The 18,817-nt window shown below is 35.0% G+C and overlaps 1 protein-coding gene across 3 annotated transcripts; it reads right to left on the minus strand.

The window, feature by feature from the left end:
- Positions 1-5,194: 5,194 nt before the first annotated feature.
- Positions 5,195-18,817, minus strand: RMI1 (RecQ mediated genome instability 1). 3 transcript variants are annotated; one of them, XM_015243535.3, is made up of 3 exons: positions 18,652-18,817; positions 8,060-8,156; positions 5,195-7,293 (listed from the first exon to the last, which is right to left on the minus strand). In XM_015243535.3, the coding sequence occupies exon 3, from the start codon at positions 7,255-7,257 to the stop codon at positions 5,377-5,379; it is 1,881 nt and encodes a 626-aa protein (XP_015099021.1). In that variant the 5' UTR covers positions 7,258-7,293; positions 8,060-8,156; positions 18,652-18,817; the 3' UTR covers positions 5,195-5,376. The 3 variants fall into 3 exon arrangements, with proteins under 3 accessions (XP_015099021.1, XP_015099020.1, XP_072815299.1); XM_015243534.3 differs by having other exon boundaries at positions 18,546-18,817; XM_072959198.1 differs by lacking the exon at positions 18,652-18,817 and adding an exon at positions 12,862-13,459.

The following is an 18,817-nucleotide window of genomic DNA, read 5'->3' on the forward strand; positions in this document are numbered from 1 at the left end:
ATGTTTTTATAGTTTCTAAACATGAGATTTAACTTTTTTTTGTAGCTTATCTTAATTATGGTCAGAGAATATACTCTGTATGGTTATAATTCTTTGTTTAGATTTGCTTCTTGGTAAAGAAAATGGTCAGTTTTTATGAATGTTCCACATGTCCATTAAAAAATGTATATTATGTATCTGTTGAGTACAGTAGCTTGTACATGGTGATTAGGTTAATTCTATTTTCTATATCCCTATCAATTGTTTATTACTACTGAGTGTGTGATCTTCCTCTACGATAATAGTATTCTCTATTTCTCCGTGTAGTTCTGATAAACTTGGAAGCCATACGTTGAATTCTATAAACTTAGGATTGCTAAATCTTCCTGGTGAATTAGTCCCTTATCAATTGTTTCTCTTTACTACTAGTAAGTCATTTGTCTAAAATTCTGTTTGATATTAATATAGCCCAGCTGCTATATGCTGGTTAGTCTTTACATACGCTTTCACTTTTCCATATTCTTATATGTGTCTTTCTTTTATACGCAAGCATACCTCAGCAATATTGTGGTTTCAGTTGCAGACCTCACAATAAAGCAATTACAACAATAAAGCAATAAAGTGAGTCACACAAATTTTTTTGATTTCTCAGCACATATGAAAGTTATGTTTACACTATACTGTAGACCATTAAGTGTGCAATAGCATTATGCCTAAAAAATGTACATAATTTAATTTAAAAATAACAGAAAAATGGTCCCAAAAGACTTGCCCAACACAGGGTTGCCACAAACCCTGAATTTATAAAAATCACAATAAAGCAGAGAACAATAAAGAGATGCATAATAAAACAAGGTATGATTGTAATTAGATTGTATTGCTATCTGATAGGCTTTTATTGCAAGATTTAGTTTATTTACATTTAATGCAATTTCCTTTGATTTGTCTTGATTAAAAATTGATTCATTTGGATTTAAATTTGCCACCTCACCAATTGTTTTTCCTGTATACCGTTTTTTCTTTGTTCTTTTCTCTTTCTTGCTATTTTATTGGATTAGGTACATTCCTTATTGATATTATTCCTTTTTAACCCATTCATATATAGTAATATACTTCTACAAATCTTTTAGTATGGATACTCTAAATATTATAACATGAATCTCTGAATAGTCAAGACAAATACAAAACTGCACTAACCTTTTCTCAGACATTCGGATCTTAAAAATGCTTTTTTTTATCCCTCACCCAACTTAAATGCTATTGTTTTCATGTAGTTTAGTCTTTTGCTTTCTAAACCCTCATGACATTATCTTTGACTCAAAATCACTATTCATTTAACCCATGTGTTTACCCTTTTGGTTGTTCGTCATTCCTTCTTGCATCTACAGGTTTCCATCTGATTATTGTTTCCCTCCTGCTTAAAAACATTTTTGTGTAGTTAGGGAGAAATTTTTGTGTGTAAAGTTTTCTTAATTTTATCTATTGTACCCTAATTGTTAAGGGCGTTCTTGCTCTATATAGAATTCTATGTTGGCAGTTATTTTCTCCATCACTTTGAAAATGCCATCCCTTGTCTGCTGATCCCAACTTTTTTTTTAGAACAGGTTAAACTGGCATGTAAGTTTCAGGTATATACCATCATGATTCCTGCTTTTTATTGAGTAGTCAGTTACCATATTTTGGGTCCTTTGAAATATGCTCTAGATTTTCTCTTTTCTTTTTTAGCTTTCAATGTATTAATAATATTTGCATAGGTCTGATTTCCTCTGAAATATTTTGCTTGAGGTTGTGGGACTTCTGAAAGCTGCAGCTTGATTTCCATTAATTTGGTAAATTTCTTAAGCATTAACTCCAAGTATTCTCTATTTCCTCTCTTTTGAGGACTACAGTTACATTAATGTTAGCCCTTCTCTGTTATAGTTTTCTGGTCCTTTTCCATCCTTTTGTCTCTCTATACATTATTCTGAATTTTCTCTTCTGACCAAACTTAATTCACTGTATCTTCAGCTGTGTTTCATCTGGTGTTAAACTTATTCACTGATTTCTTAATTTTAGCTATTATAGGCCCTTCTTTTTAGTTTTTTTAATTCCCAATTCCGTATTGAAAATTTCAATCTTCTTTTTGTTTTCCTCCTGTGCATATTAGTTATTTTTTAGCCCAGGCATGTCTGAGCATTTCATATAGTGCCTGCTAACTTCAGAACTCAGTAACTTATCCACTCAGTCATAAGCAGTGCTAGACCAGGGCAGGGGCAAATACAGGTAGGATATACAGAATGGAGGAGCAAAGAACATGTACTCTATGAAGGCAGTTTCAATGCCAAGAGGAAGATAAAGATGATCTGATTATACCCATTTTTCCCCCTTCCCATTTGCTTTTGCCAGGTTCCCATAGAGTCATTCTTTTTGTTAAATTCTCAGTTGGAAAGTATCATGCAGGTAACTTAAGTGTCTGCTTAGACTCACATAAGAGCAGCTCTATGGCTACAAATTCTCAGGGAAAACTTTTTTCCTCTCAACTAAAATCAGCCAAGTTAACCAGGTTTTCTTGTAGTCTTCCTCTGCAATTGGGCAGATTTTTCTAATTTACTCTTTCACTGAAGAGGATATTTGAGGAGTTGTGTATACAGAGGCTGCAGGCAGGACTTTAAGTACCATGCTACTGAAATGAGGAGGAATCAGTAAAAAATATTAAGCAAGGGAACACAGATGATCAGATATTGATTCATTTATAGTATCAATAAACAAGTTACTGGAATTACAAAGATAAATCACTTAGCCATATCCTCAAGCATCTCACATTCCATTAAAGCAATGGTTCTGACCAAGGGCAACTTTGTCCCCCAGGAAATATTTTGTAATGGCTGGAAAGATTTTTGGTTGTCACAACTGGGAGGATTCTACTGACACTGCATGGGTAGAAGCCAGGATGCTAAAGGGAGCTCAGGACAGCTCTCAACAACAAAGAATTATCCTGCCCAAAATGCAGCAGTAGAGTAAGAGGAGCAAATAAGTACAATATAACACAGTGTTAGTTTGTAGAAGGTACAGAGGGCATGAAAGCGGGCAGAGGAATTCATGAAACACTTCAGTTGGCACCTAAATCTTAAGCTGAGTCAAAATATGAATGAACCCGGGAGGTAAGGGGATTACCATGAACTTGAGTATGAAAGCATGAAGTGCATTCCCCACAGGTTTGGGGAATAACAAATACCTTGGTAAGACTAAAATTTAGGGGTGAACTAGGTAGGTGGAGAACAAGGAGGTAAGATGAGACTAAAAAGGAAAGCAAAGGTTGATATTAAAGGGTAACAAAGAGAAAACAAGAAATTTATTCAAGAAAGATCATTCAGGCAAAATTATGGGAAAAGGCTTAAGGGCAAAAGTTAGTAAACCTACTAGAATACTCCAGGCCAGAGAAGACCAGAGCCAAAATCAAAGCACCAATATAGAAGGATGGATTGATAAGGTAAAGTACTATACCCAATCTTTAGTAACTAAATATGAAGAGGAAATAAGGTTTAATCCCAGCTTTCAAGCACTACTGACATAGAGCACAGGAGAACACTTAGAAGAAAGATAACGCTGTCCATATAGATTTCTTGTAGTTAAAGAGCTATGTGTATAGAAGTGGTGACTATCAGAGGATATATCAGCAAAATCTGGGTTGTGCCTTGAACTCTGATTATCATCCTTCAATCAACGACAAAGGATTTTCAGAATGTTCTACTACATCCAGAACATATTGTTATATGTGTATTTACCCTACTTCCAGATATTTTCCTATTACATTAACTAAAATAAAATGTCATTTTATTATTTGTTTAATGTTTGAAAATTCAAGATGCTTTAATTTTGATTTTTTAAAGACAAAAGATTAATAAAAGTAACTTTACCTCTCAACTGTGACTTTTTAACAGCAAAGTAGAAAGGTAGGAAACAGTCTCCTTTAAAAAAGAAATCAGTGTGGAGAAAAGGGAACCCTCCTACACTGTTGGTGGGAATGTAGTTTGGTGCAGCCGTTATAGAAAACAGTACGGAGACTCAAAAGACTTACAGTAGACTTACCATATGACCCAGCAATCCCACTCCTGGGCACATATCCAGAGGGAGCCCTAATTTAAAAAGACACCTGCACCCCAATGTTCATAGCAGCACTATATATAATAGCCAAGACATGGAAACAACCTAAATGTCCATCAACAGATGACTGGATAAAGAAGTTGTGGTATATTTATACAATGGAATAATACTCAACCATAAAAAGAATAAAATAATGCCATTTGCAGCAACATGGATGGACCTGGAGATTGTCATTCTAAGTGAAGTAAGACAGAAAGAGAAAAAAATTACCATATGATATCACTTTTATGTGGAATCTAAAAAAAAAAAAAGGACAAACGAACTTGTTTACAAAACAGAAACAGACTCACAGACATAGAAAACAAACTTCTGGTTACCAGGGGGGAAGGGGTAGGAAGGGATAAATTGGGAGTTCTAAATTTGCAGATACTAATATACATAAAACAGATAAACAACAAGTTTATACTATATAGCACAGGGAACTATATTCAATATCTTGTAGTGACCTATGATGAAAAAGAATATGAAAACAAATATACGTATGTTCCTGTATGACTGAAGCATTGTGCTGTACACCAGAAATTGACACATTGTAAACTGACTATACTTCAATAAATATATATTTAAAAAAGAAAGAAATCAGCATTTTCAATAAAACTAAAAGAAGGTTTACATGTAGAGCTAATTCAGAAAGGAGATAACACCTAACGACATGGATAAATATCTTATTTTAATCCAAAAAAATGAAATACTTACTGGATTTTAATAATAGATTACTCTTAAAAATAAGGTTTTTAACCATTCAATATAATCTTTGAAATGGTATCTAGTTAATATTTGCTTTAAATATACCAGACAAATATTTACAATCAGCACAATAAAAACCAGCAGAACAATTTGCACTTGAAAGTCTGACATTCTAATCCACTGGATTTACATTTTTCCTAAGAAAAATAATATAAACAAACCTTTTGGGGGTACTCAACATATTAGAAGTACTGAACTACCTATCTATTAACTGTTAACTTTCAACAGCATGACTCATCAGTAAACGTCAATACAGTACTTTCACCTTATGAGAAATAACAGTGAAAACAAATTTCTGAATAACAGTGGGTCATCAAACAGTTAGTATAAAAAATTTTATTTAAAAAACTTAAACACACAAACATGATTAAACATTTTAAAATTAAACTGAAATCAGTAATAAAACTTCTTTGTCCCCTTTTACAGAGTTGAAAAGTAAAAGGACAAATTTAATTATAAACATTTCCTTGTTTTTTTTGAATTGCTTTCTAATACTATTTTAGTAAATTACTTCTTTAATCGCCTCTTTAGGCTCTCAAGGTGTTCCATATTAACATCTTGTAATGCCAGTACCATTGCCTTGGACAAGGAGGGATTGAATGAAATAGTCATTAGACAGCACAAATCTATCAGATCCCTCTGACATTTCTGCAAACCTTCCAAGAATTTTCGGTATTTACAAGGATCCTTCTTTAACTGTTTCATTTCTGGTACTGAAAACCCTATCAGACTAGTAAGTATTTCATCTACAAAGTCTACATCTAGATATGCAGTACCATCAGAAATTTTTGCTGTTATACTCCAGATGCCACCGGAACTTGAGAGATTTCCAGTTAAGGTTACAATAAATGCTTTGACTTTCACTGTTATAACTTCCTTTGGTTTGCTGGCCATTAGAACAGACAAATAGATAAAGGGTGGCGAATACAAATCCATGGTGATAGAAAGATCAGTGCTATTCTCTGACGATCTTAAAGAACAAGTCTGTAACAGGTGCTCATTTTCTTTAGAAATTTGTGAACTCTTTTTTGGTACATAATTGACCAGCTCTCCATCTAATATTTTATTATTTAAGAAATGGCCATCTGAACTGCTGATGGCTTGGTTTTTTTTATAACATGTCTCAGAGTTCTTATCTTTATTTGTAAAATCATGGTGTAAGGATACATTATGATTAACTGAAAAAATACTACTGTTTTGGTCTCTATCAGATGGACAACTAAAAGATGGGTCTCCATCGGTCATTTGCTCAGATATATTTTTTTCATTCCAATTATTGTTTCTATTTTTGCAAGTCAAAGAAAAATTATTCGGTGTATTAGGTCCATGTGAAAATCTCTCTATACTTTTATCAGCAGTTTTGTTCAAAGTCAATGGCTGCAATTTGTTAGTCTCCATTTGTTCTTTCTGGACAGCTTCTTCTAAAAGCAAGGCTTCCTCCAGTGAAAAGTCATCTAATTCCCCATCAGTGAAAAGCGCAGATTGATTTTGTGGTTTCTCCTTCGATCTTGGAGAAATAAGTCCTGGTTCACAATCTGACCTTCTGGTGGGAATAGTATTTGAGGAACTACCTGTGATGAAACAACTTCTTTCCAAGGAGGTGTTATTATTTGCTGCAAGCTCATCATTTTCGTCAAGACTTGCCAAGAGTTCTTCATCAGAAGGTCCTAACGCAGGATCTAGAACATCTGTAACTCTGGGGATGCTTTGGTTAGAATTACTTGGTATGACTGAAACCATAGGATCAGTTTCCCCAATTAATCTTGCAAGTACTTTTTCTTGAGCATATTCCTCTAAAAGAGCATCTACTTCTCCTCCCAACAACTTCACATTTTCTGGTTTCAATAAGAGAACACCAAGACGAAAAGAAATATTTCCATAAATCAAAATTTTTGTACCAGGAGGAAGATGACTATGAAGAGTTGGAATAGACTGATACTCCATTCCTTGTATTTGTACAATGCCATCAGTTAGCTGTAGCATCAACATTCGTGAAGGCTTTGCTTCCCAAGGTTTTGGAGTTACTTGTGTTTCTGCTGTAATTAGATCATTGGTTGTATTCTTTCCTCTCAATTTTTGTATCTGGGCATATGCAGGCTGACTTACATCAACCAAGGAATTAATCTGCAGAGCAAAAAATCCATTCAGTTCTCCTTTTGGAACTTCTAAAATGCCATCAGGTAAAAGAGGATGCTCCAAATCTCTCAAATCAGTAAGGAGCCATTGCTCAAACACTTGTTTATTCACTTGTGCCTGACTCAAATTAATGTTATCATTTTCTTCTTGGATCCAGTTAATACAAGCTTCCAGCCACATTAAAGGTACTTTAACATGCCATGTAGCTAAAAGCCAGGTTTCAACTCTTAATGCAATACTATTAACACTCATGTCTTTAAAGTAAAAGAAACACTAGGCATCTATTACCTGAAAATAAACAAAAAAGAAATTATGATAATTCAGTACATCTAAACATAGATTTTATAATTCTCTACAATGTACAAACAGGCATAACCACACCCTTTAGGTATTTCTCTCTTCAGCATCTTTATAATTCTTTGACTTTCTACGTGGCCTAAATTCAAATACCACAAGTAGTCAGATGGTATAATGAGAAAAAGCAAAAGGTTTCAGACAGATATACCTAGGTATGAAGGCTAGCTCTGTCAGATCACAAGCTTTGTGACCTAACATAAATTCTTTAACGTCTCTAACCTAGTTTTTTCATCTATAAAATGTCAATACCACCACCCACCACCTACCTAACAGGGTTGTTGTGAAGATTATATGATTAATATTTGTAAAGCATAATGTCAGACATGAAATATAGGCAGCAATTAGTAGTTATTATATTAATAAACAGATTCTGATTATTTAAAATTTAAATAACAGTATCTACAAATGTTCTTTTCATATCTATAATTCATACTCATATTAAAACTTATACCATTGTGTTCCACAAAATTAAATAAGTAACAATAGATTCTGAGCTGACATAAAGTATATTATCTGTTTGGCTAAGTAATTCTCAACAGTCCTGTCAGGTAAATACACTGATCCTCCTGATTTTCTTAGTATGATAAAACAGTAGCAAAACACTGAAGACTAACCCTGTGTTCACAAAAGTATATTTTTCCTTCTACATCTAAGTTTGAATTTATAAAAGTTTTAATATGTCCACAAGAAAACTTACCATTTGGAACAGGAGCATAGGATTTGATGACAGGATTTGGAACTGGTTGTTCAGTGGAGTACTTGTAACCTCTACGGCTCAGAAATGGCCCTGAGAGCTAAGACAAGAAGCAGTTAGGGTTATAAGAAAAAGCTGCAGAAAGAATCACGGACCTATTTTAAGTGCAAGAGTGTGATGGTATGGTTTTGAGGGTTTGCATTATCAATCAGGGTAGAGTGGAGGTAATACAGAATAAAAATGTGGTTTGGAATGAAATAAACAAAAACAAGTGACCATGAGAAACTTAGACACTCTATACTGAAACTTGTTTCCTTGTCTATATACCTACTTCTTAGGGCTACTGTGGAAATTAAAGGATAAGAGAAGATGGCAGGCAGAGCACCGGCGCAGGCACAGATCAGTTGACCTGAGGCAACAATCCAGCCATTTAGGCTGCTCGCCCAGGCCCCAGCAGCAGCTACAGACCAGAAGTGGGCTGCCCAAAAGGTGTCGAGGCCCACAAGCAACCTGAGGCTGAAGCAGGCCAAAGCAGCTGAAACTGAAACTGAACAGTACCACTTGCAGAGGGAGAAAAGGTTCAAAGTCAAAGAAGCTAGGGCTCTGGGCCCCATGGCAATGGCAGTACTGAGGTGCAAAAGGGGACCCAGGAGATGACCATCCACCAGATCTACTTCCAGCAGAACAGAGACAAAGTCCCAGGTAAACTCTTGGCCTCTGTCTGCGACATCTGGCCAGAAATCCATGAAAACTACCACGTAAGTGGATAGGGGAAGAAGCCCTTTCCATAGACTGGCATTTTAGATGCCTTCATGGAAAATGAAATTTTAACAAAGTTCAAGTTATAGTCTTGTGAAAAGACATTAAATTATCTTTGTATATTACATAGTAGGTTCCCTCTCTTTTTGGAGAATACTAAATCTAGCTTCCTTGTAAAACCTTAAAGTTTATCCAAATTTTTCATTTTTTAACCTAAGAAATATCTTAGAAATTTAATAGGCATACATTTTCTGGTCCTATACCTCGTAGCTCAAGCAATGTATATATTAATACTGACTTTTCCTTTCTTAGATACAGGTTTTTTTTTTTAAAGAAGAAAAATGGACTAATTTTTTTCCCTAAAGCTTTCTGAAGGTCAGAGGCTTAATCAATGAAAAAGTAGTAAATAGTTATTTGTAACCTGTATTAAGCAGCAGCCGGCCTTAAAATCGTCCTTTCCGGCTAAAAGTTAGAACGATGAATACTAGTATAGTTGTTTGGGCTGCTTTTAGTGTCTCCATCAAAAGTACCAGACAGAATTCAAGAATTTGTTACATGTTATTATTTGGTGTACTGATAATCATTTAAAAGTAAAGCCTTTAAAAAAAAAAGTAAAGCCCCTTTATTGTATTAAAAAAAAAACCATAAAATAAAGGAGAACCAGTATATAATCTAGTGGTTCAGAGTACAAGTCTGATGCCAAATTATCTTTCACTTACAAACTCTGTGACCCTAAACAAGTGGTCACATTATTAATTTAACAAATAGTTAAAATTCAAAGGAAGAGTTAACAGTTGTTGTGAGAAATACATGAATAACATTTTAAAGGAGAAATTAAGAAGGTCATAACTACAGAACTGATAAACCTTTACACTGACGAAAATCACTGAGTACAGATATATATATTTTAAATCATATCTGAAAAACAACGTAAAAATCCAAACGTAGGAGCAGTCCCTGGCCAATGTGATAAAAAATAAACCATGTAGAGTCAAATCAGCAAGTCCCTTTAACAAAGAAGCCAACAATATCTACACCACCCCTCTGATTAATCAAATGGAAGTATTTCCTAACTTTTTGCTAAGTAAGAAGAGCAAAATACAGTGTGCTAACTTTTGAATACAAAAGAAAGGAAAATAAGCATCCTCTTATTTACTTATATATACATAAAGGACCTCTACAAGGATATACAATAAAACATTTAACACATAGCTATATACTCAATAACAAAGGGTAAAAATCATGTGGGCCAGGAACAGAGGAGAAACATAGAGTAATAAGTGGGCACTAAAATCACCAGGAAAAGGGACTTGTAGGCTAAAGCTCCAAGGCTCTAAGGATCCCACATGCCAACTATAGGGCAGAAGACCAGAACAGACTCCTTGCTAGAACTGGGCCAAAACAGTGTTCCACTGAACACCTACCTATGGCCTATGGAAGGAACAGAAATAATCTAAGAATGGAAAAGGGGCCTACATGGCATGTATAGTACATATAGTATGGTCCAGAACTAGGCTATTAACATAAAGTAAAAACCCAAATCTCTAAAGATCTAGAGCTACGACAGCCAGAAGGTCAAGCTGAAGAAACTCCAGAAACACATAAAAGCGGAAAACACACGTGGGGAAAACTCTTATTCAACATGAACTTTTCAACCATAACTGTAACACACTTGAGGAAAATTACCACCATGAGCCACATCAGCATACACAACAAACAGGAGAATTTATTCCTGGTCATAAATTCAGTTAATGAATCAACAACATATATTGAATAAATTGTCTTTAAACATAAATACACATAAAACAAGATCATGTATTGATTGGTTGATGAAAATTTCATGACCAAAGGCTCACAGGAATCTAACCCTGCCTATTCTTTAGAAACAATGGTTCAGTATTCCCTAACTCAGTGCTCACAGCGACTTTATATAGAACATAACTACCATGAAAAAATGAGACTTGATTGTACTAGTAGTGAACAAAACACTACAATTTACAATAGCTCCAAAAACTTAAATCTAACAAAATATGTGCAGGATGCATATACTGAAAACTACAAACCACTGATGAAAAAAATCAAAGACAACTTAAACAAATGAAGAGAGATATTGTGTTGAAGACTCTATGATCAAGGTTCAATTCTCCCCAAACTAATACACAGATTTAATGCAATTCCACTCAAAATCCCAACAATCTTTTTTAAAAATAAAGAATGGCAAGTTAATTCCAAAATTTATATGGAAAGGTAAAGGAAATAGAATAGCCAAGGTAATTTTGAAAAAGAAAAAGTTGGAGGGAGGCTCATGCTGAGTTCACGACTTAGTATAAAATCACAGTAATCAAGACAGCGAGGTATGGGCAAAAGGAGTAACATATAGGTCAATGGGAAGAGAAGACAGTCTAGAAATAGACTCATTCATATATGGTCAATTGATGTCCCATAAAGTTGCAAAGGCAATTCAATGGAAATAGGATAGTCTTTCGAACAAATCGTGCTAAAACAACTGGACATACATACGCAAAAATATGAATCTCAACCAATACCTTATAACATATATAAAAATTAACTCTAAATGGATCATAGACCTAAATGTGAAAACTAAAACTATAAAACATCTGTAAGAAAAGTTAGAAGGGAAAAAAAAAATCAAGCTCATAGATAACAGAGAACAGACTGGTAGTTGCCACAGGATAGGCACAAAGGGTGAAGGGAGTCAAAAGGTACAAACTTCCAGGAATAAAATAAACCATGGGAATGTAATGTACAGAATGGTCACTATAATTAATATACTGTACTGAATATACAAAAATTGCTAAGAGAGTAGATCTTAAAGTTCTCATCACAAGAAAAATTTTTTTGTAACTAATTGTGGTGATGGATGTTAACTAGACTTATCATGGTGATCACTTTTAATGTATATAAATGACAAATTATTATGTTGTACATCTGAAACTAAAATGTTGTATGTCAATTATACCTCAATTTTTTTAAAAAAATGAAATAAAAGTTAGGAGAAAAACCTTTGTGATCTTAGTTTCTTAAAAATTTTCTTAGATACAACACCAAAAGCATAATCTGTAAAAGAAAGAAATCAATAAATTGGGCTTCACCAAATTTTAAAATTCTGCTCTGTAAAAGATACTGTTAAGAGTATAAAGACAAGCCATAGTCTGGAAGAAACATGTAACTAACAAAATACTTACATCCAGACTACATAAAGAATTCTAAAATTCAATAAAACAAACTAATTTAAAAATAAGCAAAAGATATGAATAGACATTTCCCCAAAAGATGAGCAGATGAAAAATAAGACATGAGGGAAATGAAAACTAAAATCACAATGTGATATTACACATCTATTAGCACAGCTAAAATAAAAAATAACTGACATTACCAAGTAATGAAATTCTCATACATCATTGGTGGGATTGCAAAATGGTACAGCCACTTTAAAATAGAGTTTAGCATTTTCTTAGAAAATTAATCAAACACTCACCATACAACCCAGCAATCACAATACTAGGTATTCACTCAGGAGAAATGAAAACTTCACTTATTAAAAATCTGTATGTGGAGGGGAAGGGTATCGTTCAGTGGTTAGAGTACACGTTTAGCATGCACGAGGTCCTGGGTTCAATCCCTAGTATCTCCATTAAAAAATAAATAAATAAACCTAATTACTCCCCGCCAAAAAACTCCACAAAAATCTGTATGTGGACACTTATAGCAGCTTCATTCATAATCACCAAAAACTGGAAACAACCCATATGTCCTTCACCCTGTGAATGGATAAACAAATTGTAGTACATCTTACAATGGAATACTATTCAGCAATAAAAAGGAATAAATTACTAATAGATGCAATAACATGGGTGGATGCTGCTATAGACTGTGTCCCTCAAAATTCATATACTGAAATCCCAATGCCCAATTTAATGGTATTGGGGGTGTGGCCTTTGGAAAGTGCTTAGATTATGAGAGTGGAGCCCTCATAACAGTGATTAGGGTTCTTATAAAGGAGACCCCTCCACACAGCTACTTACCTCTCTACCATGGTGAGTCACAGTAAAAAGACTGTTCAGGAACCGGGAAGCATGTCCTCAAAGACACCTACTAAGTCTACCATCACCTTGACCTTGGACTTCCCCGCACAGGGAAATAAATGTCTATTGTTTATGAGCCATACTATTTTGTTAGGGTAGCCGGAATAGACTAAGACATGTCAAATGCGGCATGCTAAGTAACAAAGTCAGACAAAGACATATAATTCTATTTACATGATACTGTGGAAAAGACAACACTATAGAAACAAAAAACAGTTCAGTGGTCGCCAAAGGCTGGGGGTGTGAAGAGGGGCTGACAAAGGGCACAAGGAAATTTTGAGGGTGATGAAACCATTCTATGTCACAACTGTGGCGGCGGCGGCAGTAATGGTTATATGACTAATGTTTGTCAAAACTCTTAGAACTATACACCAAAAAAAAATGAATTTAACTGAATGTGAATTATATCCTCAATTAAAAAAATTGAAAACAAACACAAGTAAATATATATAGATAATTTTCAAATTTGCTGAGGAAAACATAGAATAAAGAAAATGATCCAAAAGAAGGCACAAAAGGAAGTAGCATGCGCTATAAATAGAAACAATAAATAAGATGGTAGAAATAAGTCTAAATATATCAGCAATCCTAATAATGAATAGATTAATTCACTTGTTAAAACATTTTCAAAGTGAAAAAACCAAATTCCGCTGTATTCTTAAAAGATACACCTAAAACAAAATAACATCAAAATATGAAATTAATCAACATAAGGTATGTTAAAATCTCCAGCATGATATGAGGCCAAAGCTTAGTGACATCTTATTCTCAAGACTGAGAGATCTGTACTTGTATAACCTAAGACTCCAAAGTGCTATTTTATCTCATCTGTTGTTCTTTTAACCTTAAAAATTAAGCAAGATCTAAGGCTCTTAGGTGTGCTCATTCAATAATAAGTTACCTTACTCGCTCCACTAAAATTTAAACACCACAGGGCTGACAAATGGACCTAGTAATAATTGGCAGAGGTGTTGTAGTAACGGGATGACAGTCATTAAGTAAACTGAAAAGTGTACTTTCAGTAGAGTTATAATTACCTAAATGAATTATCAAGTATAAACGCCAAAATCACAATTAAGTTGTTTGCAGAATGTTTTGTACTATAAATTACTCAGGGTACAGTATACACCCCTAAGTTATTATCTGCAGCCATTTAACACAAATGCTATTTTCTACCCGAAACTGTTAAACAGTCGGAGCTAATACTGTTAATATTTCTAGGAGGAAGAACAGACCCCAAAAAAAAAAGAGAAGAAAGACTGACTGATTCTGAACTGAAAAGGTCAAGGCTGTATAGAAAATGAAATGGAAAAAAAGATGAATTTCAGTGGTGTTAATCCTACATCCCAGCAAACACAGCTGTATAAACAGAGAATTGAAGTTTTGCTGAAAATGAAAACCTCATATATGAAGGATTTTAAACTTTTCAAAATACATACTTGTACACCTGCAATATTATCTAAACCTCAAACCAGCAATTTATGATAGAAAAATCAGGTATTGTCACCTACTTGAGAGACAATGAAAAAGGCACGAAGATTAAGACCAAAACATCATACCCAGCAGCAGACCCAGAACTAGAACATAAATTCTACTAATCTCTGTTCCCATACCTTTTTTTAGATTCTGTTGACTTAAGTGAAAAGAGAAAGTAAAGCCAGTCCCTTATTTACATACAAAACCCACTTACATATAAAACTCATGCATAAATGGTCATTCTATAAGAGCACTACATGGCTATTACAATGAACAGACATTTCTCAGCTCTCATTTAAATAACAAGCTCACCTAGTGCATTCCAAATTATTTCATTTACAAAGTCACCTACGCAACTACCTTTGTGACAGCTTCAAAACAAGTGTTAAGTACAACTTTTCCTTTCACTGTAACTCCATTAAAATAACTTCACAAAATAATTTTTACATTTTTTAAATATTACAAACTGGTATTTTAAGGCTTATGTGTTTATTTTATTAATTAAAATGTACTTATTTAACACGTACTTCCTTGTTTGTGTTGTTGAACAGGAAAGGAACAAAACTCTTTGCAGATGATAGTTGGGACAAATTCTGAGAAACAGTGCTCAATAAACTACAGTGAAATTGTTCTATTAATATGTGTCAGTGTTAATAATTCTCTCCAAATACTACCCTCCAGGATTGGAATCTCCACTTTTGGAGAAACTTGATGTACTATGATTTTATAATAATGTTATCATGACTAAATGCACATTTGCTACATAGAATTCTTCATTTAACAACAAAGTAAAATGGAGGGCAAACTGATCTGAAACATGGTTTAGTCCCCATAATTGGATGTTATAACAATTTTAATAAAAAGATGATTCTATGTATAATAGGATTTTTTCTACAGATTAAAAAGAAAAGCTTACTAAATTTTTTAATTAAATGGAAAAAGTATTATTATGTGGGGTTATAAAGTTTAGACTGGGTTTCAATAACTGAGCCCCTTAAAAATTTAGTAATTTTTTCCTTTAATTTAGTAATTCTTTCTTGAGAGATTGAGTAACCAGTCTCATTGCAGGTAGAAGCAACTCAGAAGGGAAGTGTTAGCTACAGCAGTACAACTTCCCATCTGCTCATACACAAAGAAGCCCCTGATCCTCAAGTACATCACTGAACAAGAAAAAAAAATATACATTGTTTAAATTGTACATTAGAAAATGTTTACAACATAATCCGTTCTTTTATTTTTAAATTTTAATCTTAATAAAATAATCAGAAATGAGGACAGATTTATGTGCCAGAGTGTTCATCACTGTGTTTTTACAGTATGGAAGAAACAGAAACAATCTAAATGTTCGACAACAGAGAAAAAAATTAAGTACATTATTTTGGATCCATGAAATAGTAGGTTATAGAGCTTTTTAAAAAAACATTTTTAAGGATTATAACATGAAAATATGTTCACATTTTATTTTGTTAAGAAAAAAGGCCAGATATAAAACAACATACATCTTAATCTCCATTAATTTTATAATCATGAAAAAATGTTTTTTAGAAAACTGATTGACATTTTGTGCAGGTTAAACTTGGCTGACCACAATAATCTACATTCTAGATCTCGACTGCAGGAACAGAGTGGAAGAAAATAGAGTAGGAAAATTCTATCACCACAAAGACAGGCAAATTTGCTTTACAGGTTAATTTTCAGTCAGCCTCACATACTCTAATTTTTTAAAAGATAGAAAAAGAGGCAGAAGTACCATCCATTTGGACATCATATGTGGCATTCAATCAACAGCTAAGACTTAAAAGCACTAACAAATATTTAAATTATAACCACAACATGTTTCCACTGTCTCCATCTTAAAAACACAGGTAAGCCTGTGTTGTAACTTCTTGGGGACGACTTCAGGGTAACTCCAGAATTTTGAGAAGGCACTGTCTGAAAATTAGGGAGAAAAATTTATATTTAATAATTGAAATCAGAAAGAAGTAATGAGTGGAGCTGTTTGTGGATCCTCCATAACCTAATGTAAGGAAAAGAGAGAATAGGTTTAAGAGTCTGAATCCCATCTCTGCTATGTGACCTTAGACATGTTCCTTAACTTCTCTTAGTCTTAATTTTCTAATCTGTAAAACAAAGATAACCACAATTTACTCACAGGACTGTAATTAGCATTAAACTGCCAGCACAAGTGGGGAACATAACGGGGAACCCAGAAAATGGTAGTTATAAAATTTTAAATAATCATCCACCTGGCGAGTGTACAATCTCAATTATATTAGTTTAGCTAAAGTAAATCCTGTATCTAAGTAATACTAACTCTAAATTTACTGAAAGTCCAAATAATCATAAAATTAATTACAGAAGACAGGAGCCACTGAATCTATTAATCAAATTGGCAAGTCCTTGAATGAGCACAGATATAACAGTTTGGCTGAAAACAACAGATGAAAGGATGGTGAAAAGACGGACTTTCCTCAAGTCGGCAAGTCCTTAAATGAGCACAGGTGTAATACAGTTTGGTTGAAAATAGAGGAGGAAAAGATGGTGAAAAGACAGACTTCCCTGTTATTTAAAGAGAAATCTAAAAAGTAGACTGAAAGAGGTAAAGAAAGAAGCAAGTAGGAAAAGGTAAAAAAAAAAAAAAAAAAAGAGAGCGAGAGAAAAAAAATCTGACAACGGCATCCAGAAAAGGAGAATAACCACTTTTACCAGTTAGGGTCCAGTCAGATGACAGTGAAATTGGGAAGAAGTTCTTAGAGCTGCTAATTGCATTCCTGCTCGTCACTCATCACTGTTTATCAAGGCAGAAAATGATGACTGCAACAGAAATACTAGCTCGAAAGAAAGCATCATTAGTACAGTACCCCTACATGTGCCTATTTGTGTTAGTGAAATGACAGGTTTTAAATGACATGTTCAATTAAATGTTGCAAATCCTGACTGGCAGGTTAAATCTCTATAATACCATAAATGATTAAGTATCCCCAGCCTCTTCGTACACTAAATCAATTCTTGGTTGAACATTAAATAAAAATCTGAACTATGTATCAAAAACCAAAAGCAAGTTTTACCTCAGAACAAGACTATGGTATTCTTCATGGTGGCGGCCATTTAAAAAATTGGACTTCCACTCAAAGAGCCTTTTTATAAATAAATTCCACAATCACAGACACTATGCTCTTACAGTATATATTAACTATCTTCCCAGCCAGTAAATAAATGTTGGTACTGCATGAGGTCCTCAGTTGCCCCTCAAAAAGTCTTCCTAATTCAGCGAGTAAAAGATAACAGATAGCCACAATCATAGCCATTTTTAAAAGACGCTAGTTATATCTAATTTGCAAACTATTCAAGAGGGAAATCAAGTTACTATGGAATGAATCAGCAGAAATTCCTCGTTACAAAAAAAAAAGTGTATTCTAACGGTGGATTTAGATTTAGCTTCATGTGTAAATTATAACATTTTTTTGCTTCAACACAAGTTTGGGGTTGTGAGAGAAGGGTAGAGGGTTAAGAGTGACGATGTGGATACTGGGCACTACCAGGCCGGGCAATTTCCCCACGGATTCAGTGACCTTAAGTGCCTTAACAAAAGGGGCCTTAGAAATAACCGAACACAATACACTAGAACGGTAGCGTATCTGAGGCCGAGAGTTTTGGTCTGTTTTAATCAATAACAGAAACCCTATCACACGGTGGGTACTTTATAGAGCTGAATGAACCGAAAGCGGATGTCTACAAGGCATTTTGCGATTTGCATTCACTGTAGGATATGAACGCAATACTTTCCAGAAATTTTTCACACACAACTGCAGCGAAGGTACCACAAAATACTTGTATCACAGACCCCATTAACCAAAAAAAGAAGAAAGAAAGAAAAAAAAAAAGGATAAAAGACGTTAGAACCGAGTGCCCTGTAAAGACCCCAGGTTCTCCCCTGGCGTGCAGGCCCAGGGTCGGAAGCAAAGGGGACAAGTTCTCCAGGACTCCAAGGCTTGCCCGCCACAACCCGGCTGGCGGGCCCGCATTCCCCGTAATCCCGCCCGAGCCGCCAGCGCGACCGGCCCCGCCACACCTGACGGGCTCTGCGGCCAGTTACAGACAGCGGGTTACCTCGGCATGGGCCGGGCCGGCGGGCGGGCTGCACTTACCGCCGCGCAGCTCACCCCGCAGCCCGAGCGGGAGATGGGCACCGGGGAGGGAGAGAAGCGAATGTGGACTGTGGAAACGGGGCATTCGTCTGGGCCTAGCACCGACCTGGGCGTCCCGCCTTCCCCTCGCGCAACAGCGGTTCTCGGGCGGCGCGACTGTGAGACCAGGAACCGCCACGGCGGGCGCCCTAACTCGTTTCGCTCCTTCCCGCCCGATTTGCCGCGCGCTCACGCCCTTCCTCCAAATCCAGAAAACTCCTCCGGGCCCTGAG

Source organism: Vicugna pacos, chromosome 4 (assembly GCF_048564905.1).
Source record: "Vicugna pacos chromosome 4, VicPac4, whole genome shotgun sequence".
Classification (NCBI taxonomy): domain Eukaryota; kingdom Metazoa; phylum Chordata; class Mammalia; order Artiodactyla; family Camelidae; genus Vicugna; species Vicugna pacos.

Excerpts from the sequence above, each read along its gene's own strand:
- RMI1 (XM_015243535.3), bottom strand. The coding sequence starts at position 7,257 with ATGAGTGTTAATAGTATTGCATTAAGAGTTGAAACCTGGCTTTTAGCT.